Below are 18,401 nucleotides of genomic sequence, written 5' to 3' on the forward strand. Positions count from 1 at the left end.
TTCGGAATCATAATCGGCTAATATCCAAGGGAATACAGGATATTGCATGAGATCATTATAGGAACGGCCAGCCAATGTATTTAAATGCATTAGGTATTGGAAGTTGGAAATCTCACCACGCTGTGGGGAAAAAAAACATGAAAAAGACGATTACTTAATCCATCATCCATCACTCATTTCTCTGCAAATACTTACCACCCATCTTTGAGTCACCGAAGTTTCCCCGATTAAACTGCTAAATATACCCGATGTTTGTTCCACACTTGCTGTCCTCTTTTGCCCAGCCACCGATTGCTGGGCATTATCATTAATCGCCGTGGCATGAGCCATAAAACGCTGATACACCTTATTCCTTACTTTTCTGGGGAAACTTAGCAAATAATTTCGACCATCCTCGGAGAATACCTCCAAGGCGATAGGCTGCAAAAGATAACGTCTTTTGTGAACTTCACGTATCTCTTCATAGGCAAATTTCGAACATTGTCTCAGTTTATGCTGGCGTGTGGTACCTCCTGAATTTGGTATAATCGGATCATATGCCCCCGGTGGTAGAGTGTCAATGTCTTTAATCTCTCGATTCTTGAGCAAAGTAAAACCATCAACAATATAACAATGCTCTTTGCCAAACAATAGGAGACCTTCAAATGTATCCAGACCTTGAATGCGAGCACAACGAAACATAAATGAGATCTTCTCCTGCTCCTCCAAAAGTCTTAGGAATGTCTCGTCGGACATATTGGACATTTCCTCGTCTTCTTCATCGTCATCCTGATTGTTACCCTCCACCGACTCTTGTGTCTGAGCCAAACGATGTTCATTGGGGGATTGAGGTGGTGTTGTCGCTGTCCCACCTGGTTCACTTTTTGATGTTTGCAATTGTGGATGTGTATGCTGATGCGTTGATGTCTTTATCAATTGATTGGCATCTACGGAATGTTGATGTTGCAATGATTGTTGTTGTGTCAAGGAATCCGTTTCACATAATATCCTTGGAGGTTGTTGACAATGGGTGTAATAGATTTTACTATCAAAACTTGTAGCGACTTTATATTTTAATTGACGATTATCAGGAATCTCCAACTCGGGTCGATAGGGATATTGCAAATAGAAGAGATCATTACGCATTGTCTTCTTGCGCATACGATGTGGACCCTCTGTAGTATCCAAAATCCATTTGTCCAGAGTTGAACATCCTTCGGGACCCCAAAGACCTCGTTCGCGTGTCAATTCTGTTTCCGATTGTACCCAATCTTGGTAGACATAACGTTGTGTGTGTTGCAGCATTTGTAGGTATTGTTTGCAGCGTAATTCCCAAAGATCCCTGAAAGTAAGGTAAAGTTTAGAAAGTTGGACCATATTCTTTAAGACTGAAATCAAGAAAATCGTAAAAAATCGGGTTGAAACCTCCTAACGTAGTTAGTGATATGGCACTCTTATTTGGCGGTCCCAGGAAGCCACTATGGCGCAATAATTGAAATGTCCCTCTTGCATGCAAAGGATCATGGCTTCAATTCAAGCTTCGATCAAACACCAAACAATTTTCAGATGTAGATTATCCCCTCTTACTAATGCTGGCGACATTTCTGAGTGTTTCAAAGCTTCTCTAAGTGGTTTCAACCCAACGATGAACACCGTTCGGACTCGGCTATAATATGGAGGTCCCTTAGGTCATTGAGCTAAACATAGAATAGGGCAGCACTCAATGATAAGGGAGAAGTTCACCACTGTGGTATCACAATGGACTGAATAGTCTGAGTCCGAAATATCGGGCTGCCACTATACCTTACCTAACCTATTGGTCCCACAAAAGATCCACCACCCCGGGACCGCTTTGGTATTACTTCGGATTTGGGATTCATTTTCTGCATCCATCAATGTTTCCTTTGTCTAATCCACTGCCCTATATATTCTCGTAAAAGAATAGGGGTTCGGCGTTCGTAATTGTTGAAATTTCCCCGGAACCACTTTAGCATTTTCTACATTCGTCAGTGGTTTCTTTGCCTATTCCCCTGTCCTATATACTCTCGTAAAAGATTAAGAATTCGGCATTCGTAATTTTTGAAAATTCTCCGCTTATGCATTTTTTTCGTTTGTCTACTCCCCTGTCCTTTATAAAATTCTTGTACCAGTATTGTTTTCAGTATTCTTCGTAATCTCGGAAAAAAGCTTCTTCGTAATCTCGGAAAAAAACTTCCTCGGCATTGTAAAACTGAAAAGGATTTAGTTGGACCCTGACGCATATATTCCTTTTCTTGCGTTTTCAAGAAAACTTGAGCGTGTGTTTCACTGCATCTTCCTCAATATGGCAGAGGTCACAAATAGATCTACCTCCCGTATTTTGTATTTATGGATATAGGCACCAAAATTCCCATGGTTACTAAGTCGGAGAGTACACACTCTTTGCACTTTGTCTAGCCAGCATTATTCCCTACCGGGTCTCTCAAAGGAGGATATGCGCAAAGTACTTGGGCGTATGCTACGTTCTTCGGCAGTTCTCTGATTGTCTATCTAGAACTTCTCATATTTTGCTTTACATATTCTCGCTAGCTTCGTCGTCGTAGTCGATAGATCCTTACCAGTTACGTTCCTTAAGTGCGCCTTCGACACGATTTACAATTTCGAAGCAGCTCTCGTCCGACCCTGACTCAGATATTCCTTCTCTTACGTTGTTCATAAAAACACGAGCGTGTGTTTCACTTCGTCTTCCTCAATATGACAGACGTCACAAATATTACTACCTTCCGTATTTTCATGGATATAGGTTCCAAATGTTTACTAGGTCTATTTATCCAGTTAATGATGTTTGGAATAAGTTGGAAGGTCTACTTTGAAATCTGTGTCATATCTCCTTTGCTTTTTATTTAGGTTAGGTTAGGTTAGGTGGCAGCCCGATGTATCAGGCTCACTTAGATTATTCAGTCCATTGTGATACCACATTGGTGAACTTCTCACTTATCACTGAGTGCCGCTCGATTCCATGTTAAGCTCAATGACAAGGGACCTCCTTTTTATAGCCGAGTCCGAACGGCGTTCCACATTGCAGTGAAACCACTTAGAGAAGTTTTTGAAACCCTCAGAAATGTCACCAGCATTACTGAGGTGGGATAATCCACCGCTGAAAAACTTTTTGGTGTTCGGTCGAAGCAGGAATCGAACCCACGACCTTGTGTATGCAAGGCGGGCATGCTAACCATTGCACCACGGTGGCTCCCTTGCTTTTTATTTAATAATCATGCTCTTTTGATGCGCCCTTTTCTCTGCTGTTGGTTGATCAATAGAGTTAAGTCCTCATGCTTGTTCATTGAATATGTCAGAACTTGCCGTTATCAGTAGATTCAATGCAACAATTCCAGCAAGGAAATTTGATGCGGGTGTCGAGATTGTATGTTAAACAATAGAGTTAATTCCTCTTGCTTGTTCACTGAATATCTCAGACCTGTCTGTTATAAGTAGATCCAATCCAGATCCAAAAATTTCAGTGAGGAAAGTTGATGCAGATGTCAATAGTTTATGGTAAGCAGATATAACTAGCAGTACATACTCTTTTCACTTTGTCTTGTAAGTACTATTCCCTACCAGGTCTCTGCAAGCAGGATATGTGTAAAGTACTTGCTCGTATTCCATGTTCGCCAGTAGTTCTCCGATTGTCTATCCAGTACCTCTCATATGTATTTATTCTTGGTTGGTTCGTCGTAGTCGATAGAACCTTGTAATTACGATCCTAAATTTGCTATCTCAGAAGACTCTCAGATATTTAAGGTAATTCTTGATTAAACTCTTCTGTCTATTCAATCCTATTCGAATAATCGTTCTCCTGCTAGTTTTAAGCCATAGACTTATTCTTCCTAAGTAATTGTTTGCTATGATTTCGAACAGTTCTCTAGAGATCTTATGGGCCCTTAGGGCCTCATCCTCAGCATAATCTAGCAGTTTACAACTTTCCGATAGTTGCAAGTTCAATAACCCATCGTACAGAAATGAGACAAATAACCACCAGTTACCAAAGAACTCCCACTGGGATCATCAAACCTATCAGCTTCTACTTCAGAAAGGGCAATGAACTAATCATTGCTGACCTAATCGAAGCGACCAATAATACTCTATTATGCGATATCTCACTGGCGCTGATTTCAGGCATGTAATCCCTATGTGTATTTTTGCAATAACTGGTGATGCAAATACTGATCTCATCCATCTTATGTAGCAACGTATGATCATTACAAAGTCAGGGAAGTTCAGACTCATATCGTGCAATTCGACCTGCTGCGCCTTTGCCTAAAAATCCACGGAAGTTGTTTCTCTAGCTAACGTTGGAAGCGGGATGTTGCAAAGTAGTTTCCCTTCTGGTCGAGGTGAATAGGTCCTAGTAACATTTATCCATGTGTGTAATCATGTAATCCATGATACCCAAACTCAATCATCACCGTGATCAGAATTCATAGCTGTCTCGCAATAACTGGTGATACAAATACTGATCTCATCCGTCCCAACCTTCTTGGTACCATAGAGAAGTTCGAATGTATATCGGGAATTTGGCATGCTGCAATGATGCACTCTTGTCAAGAGATCCCTGAAGATTGTTTCTGCAGTCTTCTTGATATGATAGGGAAGTTCGAACGAATGTCAGGAATACGACCTACTGCAAACTCTTGTCAAGAACTCTCCGAAGGTTGTTTCTACAGTCGACGCTAACTTTGGCAGTGGGGTATGGCAAAGTAGTTTCCCTTCAGGTCGAGGTGAATAGCTCCTAGTTACATTTATCCAAGTGTATAAACGTTCTTTTCTCGAGAATGATGGCATCGAAATCTAACGCAATCATCAACATGATCAGAAGTCATAGCTGTCTCGCAATAACTGGTAATACAAATACTGATCTCATCCGTCTTATGTCCCAACCTTCCTGGAAGTTCGAATGGAATTCGGGAATTCGACCTGCTGCAATGATGCACTCTTATCAAGAAATCCCTGAAGATTGTTTATGCAGTCTTCTTGATATCATAGGGAATTTCGAACGAATGTCAGAAATACAACATACTGCAAACTTTTGCCAAGAATTCGCCGGAGGTTGTTTCTCCAGTCGACGCTGAGTTTGGGGGGATATGGCAAAGTAGTTTCCCTTCAGGTCGAGGTGAATACCTCCTTGTTACATTTATCCAAGTGTATACACGTTCTCTTTTCGAGAATGATGGCATCGGACACTAACGCAATCATCAACGTGATCAAAAGCCATAGCTGTCTCACAATAACTGGTAATACAATCTGATCTCATCCGTCTTATGTCCCAACCTTATTCGTATCATAAGGAAGTTCAAATGGAATTCGGGAATTCGGTCTGCTGCAATGATGCACTCTTGCCAAGAAATGTAGCAAAATAGTTTCCTTTTAGTGAGGAAAATAGTTCCTGGCTACTTTTATCAAAGAGCATAAATGCAAGATGCATGAATCGTGGTATCTGTCCCTAACTCAATTATCATCGTAATGAGAATTCATAGCAGTCTTTCATGCCAAGTTATTTGATCCACAAATTCAAGCCTGATCATGGTGAAATCTGGGGATTTTCGGCACAAGACCATTATCCATGCTGGCAGGACTTTATATCCATCACAGAAATTAGTATAGTCCATTTGAGTCCCAATATATACTGCCCCGGAGGCACATCCCCATTCTGAGAACTAACTGGCATGCCAGTCGCTACTGAGATGTAGTAGCTGTCACATCTTTTATTATGCCTAGCAAATCGAATCAAGTCCAATGTATGTTTTTAAAATGCAGGTCTCCTCTTGATATCTAAATACAGATCTGTCTTTGTCCGGCGTTCCGTTCTCTGTTCTGTCCCGTCCCCGATGATATGGTGAGACCTTTCCTATATAGTTTCCTGTAGATGGTTAAGTTCCTATCTATCCCAATCTACCCAACCCATCACTAAAGCAGTATGGAAAAAATTTGTGTCTAATTTCAAATAGATACTTACTTTATTAGCTGTACATGTATGCCAGTACATTCAAAGGCACATTCCCGGGACATTGAAGATTTAGTACGCACCATTTCATCCTTCTTGACTTTGGTGCGACTGGCCAAACGTGTTAAACCACCTGTGACTTTTTGAATCTTCGATTGGATGGTGCGACTGGCTAAACGTGTTAAACCACCTGTGACTTTTTGAATCTTCGATTGGATTTGATTGTGTATTTCCCATGGAATACGATATGAAGCTTTACGTTCCGTATCGACATAGTTGAACCAAAGCTTTGAGGCTAATTCCATAACCTGCTCACGTGTGGTCTGCAAGTCGGGAGCCTTTTGGTTATTTGGGGGAGCTGATAGACTCACCTTGAAGACCTCTTCGATGGCAGGCTTCTTACAAACATACAATTCCTCCCATACACGAAAAGCAGCGCCCACAATTAAATTGCGGCCCTAAAAGAAGCAGATACCATTGCATACACATATACGTCAAGAACTAAACGTCTCCCTTACCTGTAATTGATTTAGATCCTCATCCTTAGGTTCTATGATATCAGCCTGAGGATTAACATGCCATGTAGTATTCCTAGTTGTAGCTGGCTCCAAAATAATCTTCATATCTGAGGTTAACTGAAGCAGACAATAGGTTAGGCATCCTATAAACTCCAATTCATGATTTCCTGCTCCAAATATCAACAATCGGTGTGTGATAATTTTGTGTAAAGCTTCGAGTACACTCATTTGCTCCGTTATAGCCTCTGTGGGTCTGGACAATAAATACAAAATGGTACGATTCAATGAGTGATGTAATTGCTCCAAAGTCAAGGAGGAAGTTCTCCGTTTGGCTTGAGCTATCAGCTTGATGATGAAGTCGAAAATATCATGCGGATTACGGGTCAAACATCCCTGCCACATTTTATCCACAACTCGTGCAGTAAAATAGAAGACATTTGGTGCCACATGCTGGGTATGGCTTTGTATCAGAGGCAATATTGATAATGCTGCCTGTTCTCCCACCAATATATCCGCAGCCAAAAGATGATCCATTAAAGCTGTAATAATTTCCGTTTGATATTCTATTTGTAGCGGCATTTCGGAATTTTCTGGTGAGGAATCTAAGACCAAGTCAATAACTGGTGTTGTCTTGCCATGCATATTTAGGCTCAATGAATCCACTACTATTACCCTTAGGAAATCGATAATGCACTTGCGTACCGGATGATTTGTAAGCTTAATGGTGGTCTGATTTACACTGGCAGATGTAAGGCTTAGCAGGAAGCCTCCAGTTTCTTCTACAGGTGAGTTGTTGCCACTATTCGGTTCTGATTCGACACTTTCTTCTTTGCTACTATTGGGAAATAGTACAGAAACCAGCGATGAGACAACATCTGGCGACATCATAACTGGCATGAAATCCGCAAGGTTCTGATATAGACTGAATAGTAATTGTATTATTGTCTCCGGATGACTTTTCAACCAAGGTGCCGTGTCACCAGCATGGACAATGGCCCTTACCATGCCCAAGAGAACACATACACCCTCTGGGCAGATGTTCATTTTTGGTATATTCGTATTAGTCGATACTGGAGCTCCCCATAGGAAGGACCATACACGATCTAAATCGAATTTCGTATGCTCTGTTGCCAATAGTTTTACGGGCTGTCCCATAATCAGAGCTGTTATTAGGAAATATAATTCGGGGACATCAAGATGGTATTGCATAAGCCATTCCAGAGATTGGAAGCCTGAAAGTCGAAAGAAGGGAAATTAAATTAAAATGGAGAAACAAATTTAAAATATGAGAAAAAATGATGACTACAATATATGGGTCAATAGTATCAGGCTGCCATTAGAAGAGAGTTGTCATTTAGAATGATGGGAGATTGCTCTCCCACTTTCAACCACAACTTCTTCGACGGATATAAAGGCAAATTCCACATCACCCACTCCCCCTATAACCATACAAATCAACAGTCATAGTATGTCAGTAATGAATAACATAATTCGGGACACTGCAAAACCTTAACATACGTGAGATGCTCAGGTTAATATACTCATTACTTTGTTGGAATATTATGCCGGAAAGCCCTATAATTTCGGTTATCCTCCACACGCCCTAAACATTCGCGAATGTAGACAGACCACGATGGTCTGGCGCAGTAACCCTAACAACATGCTCGGGAAAGGTATAAAAGGCTGACAGTGTATGAGATCTGGGTCAGTCGATCAACAGCAGCCAAGGAGGACACATCAACTAGGTAAGCATCATAAGAATTTCATAGAAGCGTGTCGTAGTTAATGTAGAATCCATAGTAATCCTATCCCGTAGCTAGAGGTGTGCGACCACTCTTGCCACGTGTTCCTCCATTCCCATCTAATTTCCTATGCCATAGTTAGAGGTGTGCGACACTGTAGCCACGTGTTCCTCCATTCCATTCTTCTTTCCTATCCCATAGCTAGAGATGTGCGAACAGTCTAACCACGTGCTTCTACATTTCCTCCTCCTTACCTATCCCACAGCTAGAGGTGTGCGACAAGTCTAGCTACGTTCTTCTACATTCCCCTCTCCTTTGCTATCCCATATCCCTATCCCATAGTTAAAGGTGTGCGACCACTCTAGCCACGTGTTCCTCCATTCCCATCTCCTTTCCTATCCCATAGTTAGAGGTGTGCGACCACTCTAGCCACGTGCTTCTACATTTCCTCCTCCTTACCTATCCCACAGCTAGAGGTGTGCGACCATTCTAGCTACGATCTCCTACATTCCCCTCTCCTTTGTTATCCCATAGCTAGAGGTGTGCGACCGTCCCGTGATCCTATTTGGCCTCCACCGTGTTCCTCCATCTCACCCCGTCGAACATCCATACATTGACCAAAACCCACTTTCTCACACCATCACATCGAAGATCCCTAGAGTAGTGTTCACCTCTTCACTTGCCGACAACATCATAACCGGCGATATGAGAAGCCGCTAGTTGCCCAGCAGGATTTACACAAGTGAGGACCGTTAGGTCTCACCCTCACCACGTCCACCCGACAATAAAAAGCCCATTACCTTAACAATGTAATAAACTTGCCTTCTCCTTATCTCAGTCTCTAGAATACATTCCTGTGACGAGGATTACCCCAGCCAAGGTCGGGAAAACCCGTCGTTAAAGAGTAGACACAGATCCTTCAATGGACCTGCAATGGTGTGATAAGGAAGATCACTGAAATCACAGGATACATGGACAGGGAGGCTAATACCATAACTTCGTGAACTAACCTCTCCAACTGATACGGGCTCACCACAGTGGTGAACTTCTCTCTTATCACTAAATGCCGCCCGATTCTATGTTAAGCTCTATGACAAGGGACCTCCATTCTATAGCCGAGACTGAACGGCGTTCTACGTTGCAGTGAAATGACTTAGAGAAACTCTCTGTAATGTCACCCTTATTACTGAGGTGTGATAATCCACCGCTAAAAATCTTTTCGGTGTTTGGTCGAAACTGGGTTTGAACCCATTGCACCATAGTGGCATATAGGCAATCTGATAATAACAGTTAGTTCTTAGAGCCGGGATGTGATAGTTAGAGAGATTATATTGGGGATCAACTCGACAACACTTCACTATTGTAAATGAGTGGAGAACGTCAACTATATCATACCATATCATATCATATACGTCAACTATATTCTCAGAACTCTAGCAAATTTGGCCATGAAGTTAGACCACCCCGATCTCTCTGATTAGCAACCAATAAAATCATTCCCGTGAAAAGAACCGTTATAAGAATTGGGAAAGCTGATTTGAAGCTATTTACCTCACTGGCGGAAGATGAGTTGGACATATTCAGCGCAGGCATTCACTTTCTCAAGCTGGAGTTAAACGCTTAAAGTTTCTTTACATGAGTTTCTTTTTTGAGCATTTTAAAACCAACGAATACTCTGATATTTTACACTTACCCGGTATATTTAAAGCAGCGGTTTTCACCTCTCCTGCTATATGGGTGGGTAGATGTTGTATAACATTTGCCGTTGCCACTATAACGGTTCCCGTACCAGTTGAAGGTCTAGAATTCAACTGTTGTGCTGCTATACCCATGGATTTCTTTTGGGAAACCATCTCGGTGAATCGTAAATAACCTCCATTGTGCGTTGAATCACGGAATCGTACCAAGAAACTTTCATTGGCACAGACTACAACCAAAATACGTACAGCTATGATGACGGTGGTGAAATGGACATTGGGTTGCATGAAAAGCAATAACCAATCCATGCCCAAAGTTTTGGATATATCATCGCATATAATGTAATTGACCGTGTTGCGGGCTGTGAATAAAAGGCCATGCAGAAGGGAAAGACAACGATTACGTAGATAGATATTTTGAGCAGTGACATCGTTTTCGGCAGTAGCGGCTGAATTCGAAGGATTGGGTGTGGGTTTCATCGAAGGCAATATAGGGGATTTTTCTATTTGTTCTGCTTTGGGTAATTTGGAGGCACAATACTGGCCAAAGAGTAAGAGATCCGTATGTCTAGGTTGACCACCCAGTAAAGCTTCGACTAGATTGAATAGAATTTCCCTGGTTGAATGATCCTGGATGTCCACTATGATGTAAAGGAGTTTATTGAGTAGTTGTAGCTCTCTCATGATTTTGATATTTTGTTTCTTTTCATTCGATTCCACAGCCAATTCCAAGAGATGCTCAAGCAAGGATCTTAGTAGACCATTGGGAGCATTATGCCATATATCCAAATCACAAAGGAGATCTTGGAAAGCGGTAACATTGGGTATGGCAGACATTTCTTGACCACTATTTACGGTGCCCACCAGGCCAAAAGTTAAATGGAGTATATGGGAGTTCAGGAGATTCTTCTTCTTTTTGAAAAACATGCCCAAAGTTTGATAGCAACGCTTACGATCCATTTCACTTTGGGCAGCACGATTACTACGGACCACACAGGTTAAGGCTTTAACACCCGCGTAAAGGGATTCAACATCCTGGGCCATGGCTATAATGCCCAAGAGGACATTACAACCGCCCACTGTATCAATCATGGCTGAAACCGGATGAGGACTAAAGACACGAACACCCAAATAGCCGACAACAACACCACCCAAAGTGCGACCAGCTCCAGCCAAATGACCAGCAGAATTGTGGAGAATCCTAAGGGAGGGAGAGAGAAAGAGAAAAGTTAGAATAAAATCTGCCTTCCATACCTTAGAAATCTTTTGATACTCACTTTATTGGTGTGGCATTTTCATGGGAATTCATACCCAATTGTTTTGCTATGGATTTGTTATCGGCTCGACTGTAGACTTTACGAATTTTCACCAAAGTCAATTGAGACACTGCCTTAGCATTTAGACCCAATAACACCTTTTCCTCTGCCACCAGAGGTGCCAATGATTCAACTTTCTTGCCCAATTGTGGAGCTTGTAGAGAGCCCATATAGTGAGGTCCCAGATTATATATCGTCTGCACTGTTTGTTGATTGACTACATCTTCCAGTAAATGGCATACGCCTTGTTTCCAACACAAACGTGAGTAACGTCTCCAAATGGGTGGTGTTCCCAAATAACCGAATACCGATGTAGCCACGGGCAAATTTGCCGATCCAGCACCAGGATTTTGTGAGATATAATGGAGTTTCTGCGAATGTAAAGGCTGAAAGAAAACAGGAGAATGGGTTATGCTCAAGAAAAGCCCTCTTCACATTGGACAAAATAGTGGCAAAAGAGCGTTGAAGTGGCTACGGTGACCAGACCATAGAAGCTGAAGAGTGCTTAATAGATGGAAACCTCAGCTATAATAGCCTCGAGTTCAGCTACTCTTGCTGATGTGACGGAGCTGTCAGTCATTCCACTACCAATTTATCAAGGATCTCAATGGTGGTAGTGCGGGGAAAGGCCACATTAAAGTAGAACGTCAGATAGTGTACAGATATCAGGACTCACCAGGATATACTAGCAGAGACGGTAACCATACACAGAAAATGGTATCCGCAAAATTTTACTCAGCCTATGAAATTGGAATTATGCTCGATCTTCATTGCCTACATCGCATTGATCTCTGAGGAGAGAGGTCCGACGGTACAAGAGAGTCTCTAGGTCAGCTAGCATACCAAACAGTTCTAAACGTGAGCTTCATGAAGGTAAGTAGATGATTTTCTTTATAGCTTCTGTTCTTTGATGCCGATCTCACCAGAGGATATCCTACGTCAAGACAGATCGGTTTTGGCAAAATTTTGATCAGCCAATGAAGCCGATTCAACTCCTACATATATGAAGTCATAAGTGTTTGTAATTTGGCGAACATGTAATTTTGCGAACACTTTTTCGCCTGTCCTTATTAAACCATTCAATCTTAGGCGCCGAGTTTAATTTATCGTAAGTGGAAGATTTCTCCGAGTTTCTGTTCTAAGAGGCCGATCTCACCAGAGGATCATGATATCCTATAACAAGTTGGCTGATAAGCGTCGTTAGTATTAAATACATATTATTTTTATATAGTACCAACCTTCAAATAATTCGTGTCAAAATTTGACGTATGTAAGATAAAGCGTCTTTTGTGAAGCAACTTTTGTTATTGTGAAAAAATGGAAGAAAAGGAATTTCGTGTTTTGATAAAATACTGTTTTCTGAAGGGAAAAAATACGGTGGAAGCAAAAACTTGGCTTGATAATGAGTTTCGGGACTCTGCCCCAAGGAAATCAACAATAATTGATTGGTATGCAAAATTCAAGCGTGGTGAAATGAGCACGGAGGACGGTGAACGCAGTGGACGCCCGAAAGAGGTGGTTACCGACGAAAACATCAAAAAATCCACAAAATGATTTTGAATGACCGTAAAATGAAGTTGATCGAGATAGCAGAGGCCTTAAAGATATCAAAGGAACGTGTTGGTAATATCATTCATCAATATTTCGATATGCGGAAGCTCTATGCAAAATGGGTGCCGCGCGAGCTCACATTTGACCAAAAACAACAACGTGTTGATGATTCTGAGCGGTGTTTGCTGCTGTTAACTCGTAATACACCCGAGTTTTTCCTTCGATATGAGACAATGGATGAAACATGGCTCCATCACTACACTCCTGAGTCCAATCGACAGTCGGCTGAGTGGACAGCGACCGGTGAACCGTCTCCGAAGCGTGGAAAGACTCAAAAGTCCGCTGGCAAAGTAATGGCCTCTGTTTTTGGGATGCCCATGGAATAATTTTTATCGATTATCTTGAGAAGGGAAAAACCGACAACAGTGACTATTATATGGCGTTATTGGAGCGTTTGAAGGTCGAAATCGCGGCAAAACGGCCCCATATGAAGAAGAAAAAAGTGTTGTTCCACCAAGACAACGCACCGTGCCACAAGTCATTGAGAACGATGGAAAAATTGAATTGAATTGGGCTTCGAATTGCTTCCCCACCCACCGTATTCTCCAGATCTGGTCCCCAGCGACTTTTTCTTGTTCTCAGACTCAAAAGGATGCTCGCAGGGAAAAAAATTGGCTGCAAGGAAGAGGTAATCGCTGAAACTGGGGCCTAAAGGCAAAACCGAAGGAGTACTACCAAAATGGTATCAAAAAATTGGAAGGACGTTATAATCGTTGTATCGCTCTTGAAGGGAACTATGTTGAATAATAAAAACGAATTTTGACAAAAAAATGTGTTTTTCTTTGTTAGACCGGGGACTTATCAGCCAACCTGTTAGCAGGACAAAGAGGTTTGGTAAAGCTATGAAAAGACAAATGAAGCGGTTTCAACTCCTACCTATATGAAATCGATAGTGTTTGCAATCAAAAGCCACTGTAGTAGAAACGGTGATTAGATTCCAGAGTATGAATAGCTGCAGTCCGACCATATTCATTAGCAGCGGAGAAATATTAGACCATAGTTTTGTCCCAACCAAAATCAGCCATGTACTGTAGCCTTTTCTCCTAATCCTATATTTCCAGACCAAACATGTACCATGTAAACAGGACGGCCTTATTTATATGAATGGTGCAATGAGAACAACGGCCACCACAGCTCTAGATGTACTGATGGAAGTCTGCCCGCTTGATCTGCATATCAGGAAGATAGCCGAAGTGATACTCATGAGACTGAAAAGCGTAGACTCATTCGGAAACGCGGAATGCAGACATATGGAAGCGATATCAGCTTCTTCATCGGCAGTTAGGCAGGAGATCCGAACATAACGTCGTAGGTAGTCAGCCGCTGTCGTAGAGAGATTAGAGCTCTCACTGAACAGCATAATATTACTCTGTGCTGAGTACCTGGACATTATGGGTATAAAGGCTGCCTGAAGAAGGCGCACGCAGAACGATAACTTTGTTACAGATAAAACAAGATACTGGGCCCCTTTTTCTTTCAGGATATTACCGATGTACGAAACTGCCACCTGAAGGATATACTTGCCTTCATCAAGGCTACGTCTGAAAACTCGAATACGATTGATGAAGAGGAGAAAAACAAGCTACGTGGAAACACAATGTATCAACAGGGTCTAAGGGTTGGCTTCATCCTCTATAACCAAACATGTACCTCCTAAACCATTCAATCTTAGTCTCTGAGTTTCGTAGTTGGAGTTGACCTCTGGAAAACGAGATACATAGTCAGAAGATAGCTTATGGGTCAGGAAATATACCAGGCAGATTTTAACAAGGTTCATGAAAGTGGATGACAAATGAAGCCGATTCAACTCCTATCTATATGAAATCGATAGTGTTTATAATTAAAAAGCACTGTAGCAGAAGCGTTGAATAGTTTCCAGAGTAATTCTGTTCTTTCAGTCCGACCATCGGCAATAACAGCGAAGGAATGTCAAACTGGAATAATTTTATCGCAACAAAGATCAGACCTTTCCTCATAATCATGTACTTTCAAATCGTCCATCTACCATAGCAAAAACATCACACCACGATATTATAAACACGACTATGATCAGACAGATCCAAAATTGATATTAGCGCTGCTCCCGTTTATCTCCATTTTTCGCTTGCCTTCCCAAGCCATTCAATCTTAGTCTCTGAGCTTCGTAGTTAGAGTTGATCTCTGGAGAGCGAGGTACGGCGTCAGAAGATAGCTTTGATGTCATTCATACAAATGAAGCTGTTTAGGCTGTTAATGATACGTCATCGATAGCAGTGGTGTCTGCTGCGACTTTCTGTTTGATCTCGTTCGATTTTACACAGACCTAATTTGCTTCGTATAGCCATGCCTTCTTCAACTTACCGTTCCATCCAAATACAATGATAAACTGGAGTTCTTAAGAACAGCTCGATTAAGTACCACCACCAAATGATGCCATTGACCCTCGTGCAATAAATCGGGACACCATATGCGAGCACTATTATCATCTGAACCTTCGGGTTCCCAATCGCCAAGACCTGAAAAAAGACCCCCACAAGAAAATGATTACAAATTCGAATACCAATCCTAGAAGAATACCTACTTTTACTTGGAGTAACCAATGTCTCCTGGGTCGATACCACAATGGCCTTATCTCTAGCCGATAGCAGTATGGAAAGGCATACCAAATTCTCCTCTCTGGGATTATGTATAGTTCTCACCAGTGTTAGTAAACGTACACAATGAGGATCTGTTTTGGGATCGGAGAATTTCTCAACACAAAACCATGTGGAAAATGAGAGACCCGTTTGTGGGGGAAATATACGATCTCCGGAACCTATACCACCTATGGTATTTGAATCAATGGTTCCACCAGCTGTGGCTGTAGCTTGAGGAGCCAAAGAGGGTAGATATAAGCAACCAAATCCCTCCGCGGACATATCCATTTCCACAAAGGGTGGTAATGTACTCGAACCATGAGCCCTGAAATCTCGAGGTGTGGTCATAGAGACCAGAGTTTTAATACGAGTCAATGGAACAGGACCTCCCATGGTATAGCATTTGGTCAAATCAATATTAGCACATGACAAGGGTTCTCCCAAACGTAGAAATTCTCTTAACTCTGTGGGTTGTAAGGCCTGGGCAGCCAATCTTTCTAGGATATATTGCATTGGTACATGCAAAGGATTAACTTCTTCGGATAAAGCTCGACGAGCTATAGTTAGCAACTGGCCTGCCAATCCATAATCACACATAATCTGTTGATTACGTTCGCTACGTACCAATGACTTGATGATTTCACTTAGATATACCTGCAGATTAATGGCCAGGGCTTTGTGTTCCATATGACTGACACTAGGTAATAACTGTAGCATACATAAAACCACACCGGGATGCACAATTCGCGGTTCCGGGGTGGGTTGTGAGAGATTCAATTGATTTGGATGGGCCGGTGGTAATGCCAATTCTTTACTTGGAGATCGATTATGTTGATCATTGAAAAGTGAGATGACATTATTCAAATTGGGAGATTCAAAATTATCCAAGGCTATAGAATACAATAGGCGATATATAACACAGACATAGGACAAAGATCTGGGTATCGCAGCATTGAAGCTAAACGGGGGAGAGAGAGAAAGCTTGTTACTAAAACCATCTTCCATCTTTGTGGCTTAACGACAAACATACCTGTAATTCAAAATATCTCCCGAGAATACCTCATGATAATACTTCTGGGTTGCCACATCAGCCTTAAAAATCTCCTTAAACTCTGGCAACTCCGTATCCGTACCAAAACATCCCAATAATCTCAGAGTATCACATAGAGAGGCGGTACATATCTCCTGATGGAAGAATTTCGCATTTGCCGGTTCAAAACGCATGGCCGTGGCCAATGTCTGACACACCATCTGCAGTAGCAGAACCAAATCATCTTGCGTTATTAGTTGAGCCTCAGGATCATCACTTTCCCCCCGACAATCCTCATCACAAAGTTTGCCATCCAATGACACAAATACACTGGTCAAATAGACAAAGCCACCCACTTTACGAAAGACCGTACGCGTTCGATGTGAATCCTTGAGACATCCCAATAACATATTCAAGATTTGGATCTTAAACTCCACCTGATATGGCGGAACAGCATGCATTACCGAGAGTATGAAGAGCATGTCATCATCTCCACCCGCGGAGAGAATCAATTCACGTATGATACCCAAAGCTTGAGGGCGACAATGTTTAAATTTGACCAAATCATGAATGCATTTGGCCCCTCCACTCTCACGGAAAACATTGGCATTGTTGTTATTACCACTCAGGAGTATGGTCATGGCTTCCAAAACATGTTTACCCATACTATCGGATAAATCTTCATTTTCCGCATCCTCAGCTATCACCGCATTCTCATCATCTTTGGTTATTTCACGCACATGCTCTGCATAGCGATTTAGGCAGGTGACAAATACCTCCAAGATACCCACTTCCCTGTAGACATCCTTAAAGACATTGTTATGCCTAAGGACATTGAGCAATGTTTTCAGGCATAAAATACTGCAACTGGTCGAATGATTGTTCTTCAATAGCAATGAGAGCGATATCAATTCCTTGCATGGAACAAAATTCAATTGAAACACAATGAATTCCAATAGGTCGAAAAACTTCTCCTGTATCTGTGAACCCTTCAGATGTATCCGCTCGGTGAATTGACTCAAGGTATTCTCCGATTCCAATATAAAGTAGTTGGCATTCTCTGAATGGTAAACTCTAGAGATGGCATCCAATATCGTACAACAGAGACCCGATGATGTGGCTCTAAGGAATACCGTTTGCAGCACCTGGAAGGCATAGATATTGCGTACACACGTTTCCCTCGATGTGGCCTGAGGCATTTGGAAATTTTGCATTTTGAAGAGAGCATTGATTTGAGCCTGAGGTGGCCGTAACTCGTGATAACCACACATGCATAGAGATGAGATCATGAGAACCAGATTACGTATGGCTGCCTGAACTTCGGCGGAATGGGTGCGAGTTGTATCGAATCTGAAAGGTGAAGAAATAGGAAAGTTTGAGCATCTAAAAGAAAATAATTTTAAAATGTTCGTATTCGTTTCTCCCAATCTTTATTTCACCGCCAAAGCATCACCCGAATATTTTTGCAACGAAGCTACGCATACATGAAATCGTGAACGCCCTTGGACAAAACCTTAAACATTTCGTTTTGAATTTTTGTGAACGTTTCTGTTTCATTTTGTTACCGTCCGTACACGATTTTGGAACGTAATTTTTATACCCTCCACCATAGGATGGGGGTATATTAACTTTGTCATTCCGTTTGTAACACATCGAAATATTGCTCTAAGACCCCATAAAGTATATATATTCTGGGTCGTGGTGAAATTTTGAGTCGATCTAAGCATGTCCGTCCGTCCGTCCGTCTGTCCGTCTGTCCGGCTGTCCGTCCGTCTGTGGAAATCACGCTAACTTCCGACCGAAACAAGCTATCGACTTGAAACTTGGCACAAGTAGTTGTTATCGATGTAGGTCGGATGGTATTGAAAATGGGCCATATCGGACCACGTTTACGTATAGCCCCCATATAAACC

At 41.9% G+C, this 18,401-nt stretch overlaps 1 protein-coding gene across 1 annotated transcript in view; it reads right to left on the reverse strand.

Annotated features, from left to right (window-relative positions):
• bchs (WD repeat and FYVE domain containing 3 bchs) overlaps positions 1-18,401 on the reverse strand; it is a 129,824-nt gene that overhangs the window by 16,075 nt on the left and 95,348 nt on the right. The window contains 10 exon segments of the mRNA XM_075293892.1: positions 1-120; positions 196-1,321; positions 5,972-6,092; positions 6,150-6,417; positions 6,478-7,709; positions 9,913-11,117; positions 11,194-11,618; positions 15,184-15,338; positions 15,404-16,416; positions 16,489-17,838. Of these exon segments, the coding sequence (XP_075150007.1) occupies positions 1-120; positions 196-1,321; positions 5,972-6,092; positions 6,150-6,417; positions 6,478-7,709; positions 9,913-11,117; positions 11,194-11,618; positions 15,184-15,338; positions 15,404-16,416; positions 16,489-17,838 (7,015 nt within the window).

Source organism: Haematobia irritans, chromosome 2 (assembly GCF_050003625.1).
Source record: "Haematobia irritans isolate KBUSLIRL chromosome 2, ASM5000362v1, whole genome shotgun sequence".
Classification (NCBI taxonomy): domain Eukaryota; kingdom Metazoa; phylum Arthropoda; class Insecta; order Diptera; family Muscidae; genus Haematobia; species Haematobia irritans.